Raw genomic sequence first — 15,346 nt, 5'->3', positions numbered from 1 at the left:
GAAGAACTTAAATGGCTGAACTGCTATAAGTCAAAGCAGAGGGACCTCTGCTGCATTCAAAGGGATGACACAACCCAAACAGAAAAATGAAACCCTTTTCTCCCTAGAGATGTTTAAATATTCAGATAAGGGAAAGATGAACCTTTGACCAGTCTTCTTTCTCACTCTCCCCCCTCCTCAGGAGTGCAAAACAAACAAACAAACAAACAAAAAAAAAAAAAAGAAAAAGAGGAAAATAAAACTGCTATGAACCACTCAGCAGACAAGAAGCACGAGTACCATGGTACTGTTCTGATGATGGCCTCTGAACCCATCTGCAGGGGTTTATTGTTTAGGTAGCTATCAGCAGTCACCTTCTCCTCACCCCCTCCCCCCACCAAACATTTTATTTCAGGTCTCAGGACTGCTATTAAGTTGCTTGGTAGTGGTCGGTGAGAAGAAGGAGAGGTGGGGCTGACCTTAAAAACAAGTTACTCCTTTTGCCACAAGGAACATCAAAGGTTGCAACTTGATAATGGAAACAGAAGTCTTAACCTGTATAATCACACCTCTTTAGTACTATAGAGATGTGCAAATAATCATGTCTTGACCTCAAATAACAAATAAAAAGTTGAGAATTTCAGAGGCATCTAGATGACTCAGGAAAGCCTTCCCAGGTCGAAAAACCTCTTTTTTCCAGAAGATGGAATGAGTTTAGAAGACTCCATGCTAAGGTAAATCCATTCTTTACTCCAAAACATGCTTTAATGTCAGTGCTACTTCCCTTCAAAGTACTTGGTCAAGGGAGGTGATCAGTTAAATCCCAGAGAGCTATGCTAAAGGTTATACTTCTCAGCATAACTGAACTGAAAAAGGAACAAAGAATGAGGCAACCAAGCTCACAGACCACTCTATTTAGGATGGTGAAGACAAAGTCAACTCTATGTAATCAGAAAACTCTCCATGCTAAATGACTTGAATGACAAATAGTGGAAACTCATTGCTGACCAAGTACAGTTATGAACACAAGAATAGTTCTACATAATGACACCTCCAAACTAGTGTTTACTGTTCAAGAGGCTAAACTAAGTAACAAAGGAGGTTTTTATGAATGCAGTTTCCACTAGCAGTAAAGTAAAACGTTAGAAACTACAATGAAAGAAATGGAAAAGGTAGAGAACATAACTGGGCTATGACACAAATCCCTGATGTCTCCACTTTGAATGCTGTACTCTATTGTAATTCCGCTCTGACTTGAAGAAGCTGAAAACAAGAAGGGGACAAGAACGAACGAATGGAATGAAGCAGCTGAGTATGTTATAAGTTAGTTTAAGAATTTAGACAACTTAGTTCCAATTAAAAATTGATAAATTTATTAAGCAAGCGATAATAAAGCAAACAGCGCTGGGTGGTCGGGGGGGCCAGCGCCCCGCCCGAGACACACACACCCTGCTTGAAAACCGGGCCTTTGTACCCTCTCGATATCAGTTGTTGAATATTCATTCATTGTCCGTTTGTTGCCTTAAAAGGTAATTCCCCTGCTTTGGAGGTGGGTGTTACCTTTTGGTTGGTTGTAACGTATCTCCCCTGGGTTTGTACAGGGGGGGTCTTGCATCATCCCCACACTGAGGGCCTTTCTCTGTATCCACATGGTACAGAGAAATGTATTTTTATTTATAATTTGTTCCCTGTTCCCGGCCGCAAAAGATTCCCTGGTGTTAGGTCCAGACAGGACCTTTCACCTTACAGACTCCACGGTACGCCTAGAAGTTAGTAAATATACAGAAATAGTTTTTTGTTAGTACCCCCTTTTTATTTTAATTTGCTTGGAATAAAACCCGGTGCCTTCACTTATCACAAGTAGGCAAGAACTCTTTAGGCTGAGAAAAGACAACTAAAGGAGGCTCTCACCAAGGACTGCAAATGCCATGACAATCTAGCAAAGGGAACACAAAACAGCTGGTCACTGTCACTTTCAAGAGATAAATGGCACCACACAGTAGAAGTTATCAGGTAGACTGCTCAAAAGTAAACAAACTTCCAGTAATTCCTCAGTCTTCAGCTTGATAAGCTGGAGAGAGTTATCCAAGGCTGATATCACAAAGTTCTTCATGTAAGAGGTTTTACTTTCAAAATTGTGAAAAAAGTACATTTCTAATACACTAATTTCCTTCATTTCAAAGCATTTTATTCAACTGCCATCTCAGCTTGCTCACAAATCAAGCTTAAGCATTTGTAAAATATTAAAATATACTTACAAATATGGGTCGGGGAGCATATTCTTCTTCAAACAACATTTGGAGTGCAAAAAGAGCTGCCTACAGAAGAACATGTTGCAAAATATTAATTATGTTTTAGGAGTTCTTCAGTTTGTTGTTTGGTTGGTTTTTTTGTTTGTTTGTTTCTGTGGGTTTGTTGCCTTTTTCTTTAATTATTACTTTTTATGGCTGTTTATGCATCTTGATACCTCATATGGCCTGCTAGAACTTACTACACTTAAAAAGTTTTACCCTTACCCCTAACATTTTCTAGATGTTCCAAAACACATCTTGGAAAGAAGTAGAAAGGAAGGATCACAGGGTAACTAAATAAGACCAAGATTATTTTGAAACCAAAATCACATCAGCAAGTACTTCTCCCTCACATCTGCAGCACAACCCTTACCCCAAACATGGTTCTTATGTACTATCCTCAGTACACATTCACTGCCCTTTAGTTTGTTCAAACATCCAGTTCCAAAGGGTTCTAATCCCCACAAATTTTTAATGTAAGGACTATAAGCAATTCCTCAGAAGGTCCTGAAAATGCCAAACCTCCATCATAACTGGTCATATCTGCAAAGGATAAGTCATGCCACTGAACACATTAATAAGCCTGTGGCAAAAGCCTAAAGAAATGCCATGTGCACATCCAGCCAGACTTTTCCATGTAAAATTGCAAGACAGTTTTCAGCACCATAACTCCAGCACCTGCTCTGAGCAGTTATTAGATAAAGAAGGAAGTGTCAAAATCACACGAAACGTGGTATATTTCAACATTTTCTTCCTTCTCTTTTACCCTTCTAAGCCTTTACTCCAATTGTTCTTTTTTGAACCTGATGTCAGAGTTCCCCCAAAGAAACACCTTTTAATAGAACTGTCTTACAAGCCTTTGCACACCTGCAACCAGATACACTGGACATTCCCTCTTCAGTGTGCATCACGAGCATCCTTTGGGCAGACAAGCTTACATTGAAAAACACAAACATCAGATGCCATTGGAGATGGTCTGCAATATAGCAGAGCTTCTAGGAATAAGCAGACAGCTGGCACAGACAGCCAGAAAGACACAAATGGCACATATTAAAAGGCAAAGGAAGCATCCTGGAAAAGGCTGATTAAACGCCATCTCCTCATATTCTACCCATTTGATATCGATTGAAGAGTCTTTTCATGTATTTAGTAAGCAGTAGCTGACAGCTCTTAAAAAATACTATGTTGAATTTCCTTAGATAGTACACCAAATACTTATATTACTGAGGTGTTTTTTTTTCCAGAAGTCTCACCTTAGCATTGGCGGTATCAAATATGGTTTCCACTAACAAGATATCAACTCCTCCATCCAAAAGCCCTTTGGCTTGTTCCGTATAGGCTTCAACCAGTTCATCAAAAGCTGTAAAACAGGAAGAAGGTTAATTTCATCTGAAGGTATCTCTTACAAGACCACCACCTAAGTTAAATAATTCAATGGTTATAAATACTTATGTTCCTGTAATCTGGTCTCTCCACAGATGGTGACACAGAGAGTGTCCTGTTTGTTGGACCCATGGCTCCAGCAACGTATCTCTTAATTCCTAAACAAAGACACAGGAGGGGGAAAAAAGGGAAAAAATAAGAAAAAAGGAAAAATAAGGAAACTAAACAATTTACCTCCAGCTTTACGATGACAGTCAATATAAAATATCTCCAAGGACACCAAGACATGCATATCATTCAGACAGAAGAACATCTATGAAAAGGGCAACTGGCTCAATGAATTTTTCTTCTAAGAATCATTTGTCTCTGACACAGGAAACTACATTCAATTACTTTAAATGCACAGCACAGAACTGTCCTGGCATTTTTCACTAGATAATCTTATTTGAATATTCCAGCATGTGCTATAAAAAACCCTACTTTCTGAAAGCATATTTCAAATCTTACATTCTTATTGCATACCATAAATCCCATCAGTAAGGTGTTATCTGGACAGCAGCAGCACTGTTAACTTGAAATACAGTTTGATTGTAGAATACACACAGAAATTACGAGTCTTTGAAAGACAGCATTGCCTACAGCAACAAATGAGCTGTAACTCCCCTCACATTATGCCTGGAAGATAAATGACTGAGCATTTACAGATGATGGTCACATACTAAGATCGTTCCAGCAACTGCTGAATAAAGTTAAACCACTAGGCATTCACTAGGATTACCTGGTAATCCATGTTTATCTACAATCAGTTATCCTAGCTTTGTAGTGCAAAGACTTGTGCCATACAAGCCTAAGGAACTTCCAATGGTTCCTGCTGAGTTTATTTTCTCTAAAACACATCTGAAGATGTGTATCACCCACAGTGTAAAACAGGCACTGGACAGTTATCCTGCACAACCCATTAAGGACCAGCTCCTTCAAACATGATGAAATTAGTGTGATATGAATAGAGATATAAAATTGCTGCTACTGTGCCTAACCTGCAGACATGCAGAGCCTCATGTTATGTCCCCATCATGAAAAACATCAAGCTATGCTCTTGTTAGCAACATTTCAAAAACTGTAGTCAGTCAAAACCACAAATGAGTAAGACACTAAAATAAATACTGCTTACCTGTCTGAGCAGTTACAGTGTCTGCTGCTTTTCTGGCTACCTGTGCAGAGACTCTGTTTAACCGATATGCCTGGAATAATTACAGAAAATTATTGAGCAACCTCTAGTTGAGCACAGCCTAAGTCATTCTCAAAGAAATACACCACTCCATAGCACACTAGACACTCTGAAGGTTCCCCAGGTCACATAAATATATATATAAACACTATTACAGTGTTTCAAAAGGAACATCCCACACATGCCCCCGACAAGAACTGCTAATCATAAAATTTCAGTCTGTAAGGTATGGATTAAATCCTGCTGAAGTTAACAGAAGCTGAAAGACAAGACTTTGATCACAAAATTACCCTACTTTTAAGTTCACTTTTAATTCAAGCAGTGTATTTCCAAGTATTTTTTTTCACATATTTCTTCAAGTTCTCAAAACAACAAAGAATAGGTATGACAAATGTAAGCTAGAAAGGACTTCTACACACACCAACACAAACAACACACAAGTTGCGCTTCCAGAAAAAAAAACAGTTCCGTTGTGCTGTGTTGGAAGGACTGAAGCAAAACATCCCTGTTCAAAGAACTGAGAGATTCTGTGAATTCTCAAACAAAATCTAGGAGTATTTACTATTGCCTGTGCTTTTGTCACCAAGAATCACACTCTGTGAAACACAAGTACAATTGTTCACAGTAGTGAAAATGAGCTACGGCCCCATCACATGGCTCAAGAGGCAGCATACGGCCAATAAACACAAAACCACAATGAACTCTGGGGCTATGCTAATCTTGGCTGCTGATAAGAAAAAAAAGTTTTTTTAATATCTTAATGTGTAAATAAATCAGCATTCTTACCAAATGCTCAAGGCCATAGTCAGCCTGTGCAACTCGGGTGCTGCTGAAAGTGTTAGTTTCAATGATGTCAGCGCCTGACAGCAAGTACTCCTGCAAGACGTGAAAGAAAAAAAAAGTCCAAGATCTCCAGACATGAGATACAGAATGAAAGTAATCCAATTACTTTGTCTCATTCAGTTGATAAAAAGTCACAAATCATCTCCTAATTCAAGGCAGATCAAACTCTAAAGGCCTTAATCAAAAGCACCGGGCCAAAGCTATGGAAATATTCCACCGAATCCCTTTTCAGAATTTCAATGTCAGCCACACTTTTCTATTAACAAGTGACATTTATAGAGTCACCTCTGCCACTAAGTCCAGCACCTGGAGCACATTCTAGATTTTTGCACAGGAACATGGTTGGACACAGTTCAATTCCCACCAGCAGTCAAGGGCTGCTCTGGGCAGTCTCAAAATTCCAGTTAAATAACAACAGAAAAGAGTAGAAAATTTAAATGTTCTGAAGGGAGCTGTACAGCACAAGAACATACTTGGACAAGCTTGGAAGAATTAGGTTTTGTGAAGATCTTATTTAAAGTTTAACTAATGGTTGAGATTCATAAAACATGTAAGCCTTCTGCTCCATTTTGGTTGTCTAATTCCCACCAAAATAAACTGAAATCAAACCAAACCGAAACATTTTTTCAGATTCTTTCCTGCATTTTTATAACCTCTATCAGTTGCCCTCCTTCCTCCCTAACTTCTGATCCTTTTGAATGCTTATGTGATCCCTGCATATTCAAGGAAATTAAAATATTTGAAGTGCTAGTAAGTCAAAAATACTGATGCAGCCATTAAACATAAACAAATCAGATTTTCCTGTAAGAGGAAGATGAAAGTGAGTTCAACACAGTTCATCCAACTGACAGCAGAAAATAATTAAACTTGCTTTAAAACATATTTTTCGGCAAACAAATACGCTTTCTCATAGCTCCTCCTCAAAACATACGAAAGTACCTACAAATCACTATATGAAATTGTACAAGTTCTTACATGTCCACCAATAACCAAGTAATCAAGTTTCTGAAAAATATCTAAACATGTTAAACGTGTCCATCTTTTTACCAGATTTTGTTTAGTTCAGATCTGTCGTTTTAGCAAAAGCTCTTCAACTTTACTGTCTACTGCCATAGAAGAAAATATGTTCAAAGCAGGAAGATAATTTTTGCCTTTGAAAATACATCACATCTCTTACTTCTGAATCTGTCTTTGCCAGAGAAGGTACAGCTAACACTTACTTTTCAAGTAACTGATATTTGTGAGATCTGACCACTGAGTCATTAATTAAAAAACAAAACAAAACCAAACAAACAAAAAAAACCACACCACAAACAACAAAAAACCCACAACAGTGAGTCATTAATTAATTAAAAACAAAACAAAACTCCCACCATATGCATAGCGGGATCATAGCTACTCTGTAGAAATAATTTCAACTATTATTTCAAGTTTCTTCTGTCCAGTTCTCAGAAAAAATAACCACTGGCAGCTGTAGAATATGAAGTCAACACCCATTGCTCAGAAAGCACCTCACCCCATAGCTGCTGTTGGCATGGGGACCACAAAAGACACTTAATTTTTTAACACTCTTCCTAAAGCTCCCGCAACTGGCCATCAGAGAGCTAACAACAGGCTACCTGGTTTGACTGAATATATGCATTCCCAAGTCACATCACTATTGGTCCACTAAACCTGCAAAATTCAACTGTTAAAGCAGTTGATTCTATTAAAACCACAAACTAATATAAAGTACGAGGTTCCTGACCACTGCAGCTCAGTTGATAGTGTAGGGACTGAACTCAATCTACAAATACTTCCTCCTGAAATTTTTATAGGTCAAAGGCTGATTCTTTCCCAGCTCATCTTTCTTAAAATCCAAAGAACAACAGAATGTAAATAAAAACATACAGACTACCTACTAAATTTAACAAACACAAGCCAAATACAACTCTCATCAATGAAACACAGATCTTGTTAATAAGTAATTGGAAAAACCCAGAATAGATGTGAAGCTTCAACTGAATAACAAACAGCTGCAATGCTATTCAAGCATTCCAATTATTACAGTAAGACCTACAAATACTTTGAGCTCAATAAACACAAGACTTAGAAAGTTGTTTTTTAAAGTCTAATTGAAGACAGGAAAATAATGAAATCTGTTTGCAAATTCCTAATAATCATCAGCAGTTTAGACTGTTTTATCCTCTGGGCCACACATTAGTATTCTAGGGAAAACCCAAGAATATGGAAGCACATATACTCATTAGGAAGCCCATACACTCATTAACTAAGGAGAGGCCCGCTTCAGGCTGCCACATTTAACAGCTCTTTAATACACAATTATAGAAATGCATCTAGTATTCAGATATGTCCTACTTAGACGCATTTCAAGTGCTGGCTGAGGAGAAGGAAATAAAAATGACACAGAATCTACAATTAATAGAAATAGATAAGGGACATAAGTCGAAAAGGGATTTAAAAACAGCACTGCCTGGGTGACATCAGGAGCCAAGACACGAATGCTGTGCTCACACAACCAGAACAGTCAAATCTGCTCATTCTTTTTCGCATGGTTACCTAGCACTCTCTTCCCTATCCCCAGCAGGCGCAGGAGAGCCAGTAGCCTGTGGTATGGAAAAGAGGAGTGCAGAGGCCAAATTCTCCCTCCTTCTCTTGTCAAGAGACAGAAATCAGAACCACCTACCTTGTGTATGTCACAGATTATATCAGGTTGAGTTATACTAAGAAGGTCATTATTGCCTTTTAAAGGCCTGGAATGATCTTTAAATTCATGCCCTCGGAAATCCTCTTCTATCAGGGCATGTTGCTGAATCATGGTCCCCATGCCCCCATCCAAAACCATTATTCGCTCCTGCAGAATGGATTCAATTTCATCTTCCACACTTTTCTGGGGATCTGTAAAAAAATAAACCCAATATTTAATTAGTTCTGAAATGTTCTGTCTATACATTTGTGCAACCTGAGCTCTTCCCATTCAAGAAATGGAATAACTACTCCTCTACTGAAATCAGTAATTGGTTTACTTCACCTAGAGTTCCAACAACCTGATGTCAGGTAACAGCTGTATCTATCTAAATAGAATTAAATTCACTTGGTCCTTTACCTAAGTACTGTCACCTGCACACAATCAACCACAGATAAAATTATTATGCAAAGTTCCCAAGGGCATACATCAAACTCTATGACTTCCACCAGAGCAACATTTGAGCAGCAATGCAGAGCTGCCCTTTGGTACAGGCACCAGACTGTAAGTGGTATGCAAGTGCAAATTAGAAATTACTAAACTTCATTAAAAAAGAACCACACCTACTTTAATGGTCTACATCATAATGATAGAAAAAGAGAAATAAACTGAAAAAGAAAAAACAATTCTTCAACTGAGACCCAAATAACAACTTGGCAAACGCCACGATACACCAACAGATAACAGCCAGGCTTTACTTTCTTTTGTATAAACACAGCAAGACATTTTTGTGCTCTACAATAATGTAAAAATAAAACAAAACAGGTAAATCACATGCTAATTACAAGACACTTGACAGAGTAAATCTAACCAGGACTGAAACAGAAAACCGTAGAAATTTCAGCGCTATCATTAGGAATGAAGATACAGTACTATAATGCTTCAAGATCCCAAATAAAGCCCATTCCAAATATTAAGGAAAAAGCCAGGACTATAATCCGAGGCATGAAAAAACCCTAAGCAAGCAACCAACCAAAAACAAACAACAAAACAAACAAAAAAACCAACAAACCATAAAAAAACAAACAAACAAACAAAACACCAAGACCACAACAAAAGTAATTCTACTTTTCCTCTTTAGAACATATATAGAGTCATTTCAGAACAAAGACACGCATACAGAAGCACTGAATGGGTCAGGTTGGAAGGGACCACAGTGAGTCACCCGGTCCAACCTCTTTGCTCAAACAAGGTAATCCTAGAGCACACAGCACAGGATTGCATCCAGACGGTTCTTGACTATCACCAGTGATGGAGACTCCACAACCTCTCTAGGCAACCTGTTCCAGTGTGCACTTACTGACACAGTACGGAAGTTCCTCCTTAATCAGACGGAACTTCCCACGCATCAGTTTCTGCTCGTTGCCCCTTGTCTTACTGCTCAGCACCATCAAGAAGAGGCTGACTGCACCCTCTTGGCACCCTCCCTTCAGATACTTACAAGCATTGATAAGGCCATACATATCACAAAATAATCAAATAGGCTCTTTATCAAAAACCCAAACTACAAAAGTAGGACCCCACTTACCTTTCATAAACATGTAGATGAATAATGTGCCATTCTTTATCTGTCTCCTTCATTCAGCTTGGGCTTACTCTAAGTAAAGACCTGTATTGCTTTCTGGTTATGAACTATCATCAAAACCCTTGTAAAAAATGAATGATTTCTGAGGCACAAAAATATCCCCATGTCTCATTACAACTTAAGTACAACTTACTACTACACACAGTAGTACCTAAAAATCACTGGCAACTGCTAACTGATTTGACTTCTTTCCTTTTGTATTCTTGCAATGTAACTTCTGTTTTGGCATCAGTATGGATAAAAAACAATGTGATGGAGAGAAGCTGAGGCTGAGAGGAAAGCATTACAAGGTTACGTTTATACCAACACTAGAAAACAGCTCTAAATCAGATAGAGTCTCAGCATGAAGAGAAACCAAACAAAATTTGCTCTCTAACAAGTATGAAGCATTTAAAGGGAGATTAAAATACCAAAAAGCAAGCCACCCTCATTTCAAGTTGAAAGTTTTTACACCACACAGGCAGGCTCAGCAGGTTCCTACACAAGAGATTAAACCTGTTCACATTAAACCATCAAATTATTCATGAAAATAAAATTGGTCCTTGAGCTAAAGGCTTTTAGAAGCAAGACATAAAAAATTGTATCTGAAAGTAGGTCTGCAATGCAGACTCCCGTGGTGCATAACTCTTGCTTTGCGAGAGCTACAGCCCAATGAGACACATACACACAGCATAGCTTTGCTGTTGCTTCAATGAGCCTTCTAAGTCAACTCCTTGGCCCCGGGAGCTGCAGCTCAGACAGCTGAGATGGGCTATCAGAGCCCTCCCAGAACGAGTCCTGCTTTCTAGAGGCTTCTATGTCTTTTACCTACATGCTTCCTAACTATCTTCTCATACACACAGGGAAGCAAAGATTTACCCTTAGGTTGTAATCCTGCACCTCATCTAGTCCATTTTGCCTTCTCTACAGCTCGCCTTGCTGAACAGATCCTGCTTTGGTGCCTGTTTTTTTTCTGCTCACAGGAGCACAGATCTCTGCCTCATCACTGCAAGAGCATTATTCTGAAGTTTCCCAAACCTGTGCTTCTTCATCAGCATCTCAAAAATCTTCGGGAAACAGGGTAGAAACCATGAAGGTGGCCATCAGTGCCAGAGATATGCACAGTCTATGTTTTACAAATGGATGGCAAAGCTCCAAGCCCACCAGAACCCAATTTACCTCTCCTATAGATAACACCTGACTCTTCTTCCATCAGGAGCCTGCACTACTTCAAGTCGTGCTCTGGCACACTGATGATACAATTTTCAAGTTGGAAACTAGGTCTGCAGACAGGTCCAAAAACACCCCAGAAATCAAAGAAGATTGATTCATAAAGCCATGCTAGGAAGTGCTGAACTCTGCCCTTGGAAGAAAAGCAGGGAGGAGGGAGGGAGGGAGGAGGCTGGGAGTCAGGTCTGCAAAAAAGCACACCATCATCTTAATTCAGCATTCAACTCACATAATTCTCCTCTCCAGTAAACAAGGTGCACGAGTTTGTTACACAACAAATGAGAAAAAGGTCTGGAGAAATTCCTAAATTGGGAAAAATCAGGTCAGCCTTTTTCTGTTGTTGTGTTTGTTTACAAACCTTAATTCTACCCCTGCTCAGGCAAAAAATGATTTAAAGTAATGGGACCCAGGACCAACTACCTTGATTTTACGCTCTTCTGAAACTTAAAATATAACACACAGTGTTCTAAGGCTGGAACCATACCAAATAGCAGACCATAGCAAATGAACAAGTGTCCCAACAGCACTGGCCTGGAAGTCAATGGGATAGACAACCCTGCTTCACTTTCCCAAGGTAATCACTCTGGCTTGACATCACATGAACAACAGAATTACTCATCTGCAAAGGAAAAAGTATCTGAGCTACAAGAACTTTTGTTCCTTGCAGATCTTTATAAATAAATTTGCATAGCATGCAAGGTGTCTCTTTGGTAAAGTTTTTCACCCTACAGTCATTCATAACAATTATAAACTTTGTACAACTGTATGTGACCTTCCATTTTTCAAAACGTAGTAACTAAACAGTCAAGGAGCAGGGCAAGATGATGTTCCTTCATCTCCTTATCCCAACTCAACAACATACAGGCCATATGTGAAAAATTAAAGCTTGGAGAAAGCCTTGGCTCCCAGCCTGTTTCTTCTGTTCAAATGTCTACCTTATCCTACTGCAACTTAATTTATTACCTCTAGGCCTATTACGTTCTTTTACCATTCTCTAAAGTTTTGGTCCAGTAAGTAGAACAGAACAAGCACAGAACAAGCACAGATCGCTTTGGATGTTAATAGCTTGTTAACAGGCCCAAATCTCTTAGTTAACTCTTTTGGGCCTGACTTTCCTGTTTCACTATCTGTCTGCCACAGGCAGCTCATAATAACCTCAGCATTATTTGCTGTTTAATTAATTAAATCTTCTTCCACTGGATGCCCTCTGGCAACAGTAAGTTTCATGAACTGTAGCAACGGATGGCACTCAGCTCCTCCGCAACAGTGGGCAGCAGCACCCCATTGCTAAGTTATTTGTTACCCAGCCTGTCCCAAGAGAGAAGCATTGGATTTTACTGCTTCACCTTGGGCACCTGTGTGCACCTTGCTAACATCATCTGTGTTGGCACTTGTCTTCAGAACCATTCAGATCTTTAAATAACAGACAGACAAGATAGCTCCATAGCCAATGTATTTAGGAAGTTAGTTTGAAAGGCAAACAACTAACCCTAAAGTCACTGAATTCTTAAAATAACAGTTCTGTTGTGTCTACTATCTCTAGCCAAACATGCAAAACCCATGCTTACAAAGCTCCCTGTATTATAACCACAGCTGTCCATCTTCTGGCATTAAACTGCTCACAACGGATATTCATTACAGGTGGAATCACCTAGAAACAAACCCTCTTCCAGACCAACACATGCCACGCTTTGTGGCATGCCCTGCCCTTGGAAGGCTAGGGAGAAGCACTGTGCTCGGCTTCCTGATGGCCCACTCCTTAATGCAGGTCCTTTGCATCACTGCCATATGGACACACCACCACCTACTGCCTCGGGCCTGATCAGAGGGGCTCCACAAACATCCCCAGCACACAGATTTGGCTTCTATCTACACAGAACTCCTCTCCAACTGCCACCACTTCTCAAGCTGCTGCTGAAACACCCTCCCGTATTTCCCACTTCAGCCAAACCCATTCCGTTCTGCAGCAGGACAGTCACGGCTTGACCCCAAATGACACGGGAGAAACGGCAGGATGGGTCAACACCATCTTTGCCCGAGGAACCTGGAAAAGCCTCAGCCCACAAAAGCTGAGTATGGAGTCGGTGCCGGTGCAGGCCTGCTCGACAAGCCGAGGGATGCAACTCCGAGAGGTACAGGCTCAGCAGCAGGCACTCCCTCCGAAATAGTAAAAAGGAAAGTGCTCGGGATCTCTGCAGGCAGCAGCGCCACTGATAGCTGCCACTGACGGAGCTGTCCATTTCAAAACACCAACAACGCCAATCAGCAGCTACAACTGTACTTTATGCTCACAGGGCTTTTGTTCAACCCGCGAAATGACGCTTTTGGCTTAGAGCCCCGGAGCAGCTGGCGCACACCCAGTCCCTACTACCGAGCTCCGGAGTTTATTTTCTCGATATAAACTGTGTCGGCGGTCAGGGCAATGCGCGGGTATCTCGGCGGCACCTCCCGACCCGTTCCAGGCAGGGCGCAGCTGCTCCACGGGGGCCGGCTCAGCGCCGGGGGCTCTGCCAACAAGACCACTCACTCACTGCCAACACCGACACGCCACAAGCGGGTTCTGCAAAGGTTACGAGCGGTGCATGAGTGCCGCCCCCGCCCGCACCCAGCCGGGGCACCCCCGCCCCTTGCCCCCCTCACACAGCGCACCGCCCGGCGCCGCCGACACGTTCCCCCCACCCCGCCCCCCTGCGCGAGCGCCGCTCGCGACCGTTACCGGGCGGCCGCGTGGGCGCCATCGCTGCAGAGACGTCACCGCCCGCGGGGCCCGCGCGCAGCCCGTGACGCGCGAGCTCCGCCCCGAGCGCGGGCAGGAAGCGCGCGCCGGCCTTGGCACGAGGGGTGGGGGACCCGCCTGTCACAGACATAGACACACGGACACACAGACACACACAGAAACACGGACACACAGACCAGAGCCTGGTCTGCGAACTAACTCACCTCGTGGTACGCGCCGGCACAGCTTTAGATGCCCCGGGGTGGGGGGGGGGGGAAGATTTTCGAGCCAGGCAGGGATCACCAAAAGGAGATGTTCCTCGTGTCAGGGAGAAGTAGGGCGCGGATGCGGGGAGAAGTAGGGGAATAATTCTCTCAAACGCAAACGACAAATGTGCAGCAATTAGGGGCGAATGTAGTGTTGAGAGGAAGCGTGTAAATACGCCTTACATGAAGTGGAAGTTGGCAGTGGTGTATGGATGCGTGTTACTGGCATGTAAACCTGGAAACAAGTTTATACTGAAGGAATTAAGCGAATTAAAACACGTTTTGCTTGACAGTCGAACAAAACAAATAAAATGTGCCTTATTTTTGACACAAGAGTTTCATTTCTGGCGGTGCATCCTTTCAGCTTCTTATATGAGGACTTTTAAAAGAAATACCTGCCTGCCAGAGTTACAGGGCAGCCTTGCAGTCACGACACTGTGTAGTGAATGTGTGCTTGCGAAGAGTCGGAATAGCTCAAGGGGATAACCATTGCTCTCATTTCATGTAATTTTAATAATTCAAGTGCCAGTAATAAACATGAACAACATCGTCATTTAAACGAGTTCAGTGATCAAAACGGGAAAAGACGGGAGTCCGTAAAATGGGTTATTGAACAGCCTTTCCTGTTTTGCTTGCAATATTATTGCACTGCAATAACTTAAGCAAGCAAAGCAAATGATGCAGGTGAAGATGCAGGGACTGCTGGTTCTGTGTTAACAGGAAGGAACTGCGGTCACTTCCCTCCTGCAGGCACCTGGGCCCAGCTCTGTGGGGCAACAGTAAAGCCTTCTATCAGCTCAGAGTATGGGTTGCTACTTAATAATGGCTTCTGCATTTTCACCAGAAAGTCAAAATGAATTAAAAGCTGTTAGTGTAGATGATTCCTGGAGGCTAAATATTTACTCTTGAATTTTCTTTTGAGACACAGAAACAGTGGTTACAAAGTCTTTGAGTGCAGTGGGATCTAGGAACTTTATAATCAAATGTCACTTTGGTCAATGGTGATTTAAGTGTACGAATATATTAAAAAATTTTTTAAAATAATGTATATGTCTAATTCATTTTCCAAAAAAAAAAAAAAAAAAAAAAAAAAAAAAAAA

At 41.1% G+C, this 15,346-nt stretch overlaps 1 protein-coding gene across 1 annotated transcript; it reads right to left on the bottom strand.

Moving 5' to 3' along the window:
• Window positions 1–1,212: 1,212 nt before the first annotated feature.
• On the bottom strand, window positions 1,213–14,022 carry LOC114065881 (methionine synthase-like). The gene is made up of 8 exons (XM_027900104.1): window positions 13,981–14,022; window positions 8,411–8,622; window positions 5,668–5,757; window positions 4,825–4,894; window positions 3,719–3,811; window positions 3,524–3,630; window positions 2,238–2,297; window positions 1,213–1,242 (listed from the first exon to the last, which is right to left on the bottom strand). Exons 1-8 carry the CDS (start codon window positions 14,000–14,002, stop codon window positions 1,213–1,215), a joined length of 684 nt encoding a protein of 227 aa, XP_027755905.1. The 5' UTR covers window positions 14,003–14,022.
• Between the last annotated feature and the right edge of the window lie 1,324 nt (window positions 14,023–15,346).

Source organism: Empidonax traillii, unplaced genomic scaffold (assembly GCF_003031625.1).
Source record: "Empidonax traillii isolate 1590-97213 ecotype Southwest subspecies unplaced genomic scaffold, ASM303162v1 scaffold707:size593822, whole genome shotgun sequence".
Taxonomy (NCBI): domain Eukaryota; kingdom Metazoa; phylum Chordata; class Aves; order Passeriformes; family Tyrannidae; genus Empidonax; species Empidonax traillii.
This window is presented reverse-complemented; position numbering and strand designations above follow the sequence as displayed.

Excerpts from the sequence above, each read along its gene's own strand:
- LOC114065881 (XM_027900104.1), bottom strand. The coding sequence starts at position 14,002 with ATGGCGCCCACGCGGCCGCCCG. Across the intron at positions 4,895-5,667 it reads ACTATGGCCTTGAGCATTTG|GCATATCGGTTAAACAGAGT; the intron begins GTAAGAATGCTG and ends TAATTATTCCAG. Across the intron at positions 1,243-2,237 it reads ATGCTCCCCGACCCATATTT|CTTCTTCAAGTCAGAGCGGA; the intron begins GTAAGTATATTT and ends TCTTGTTTTCAG.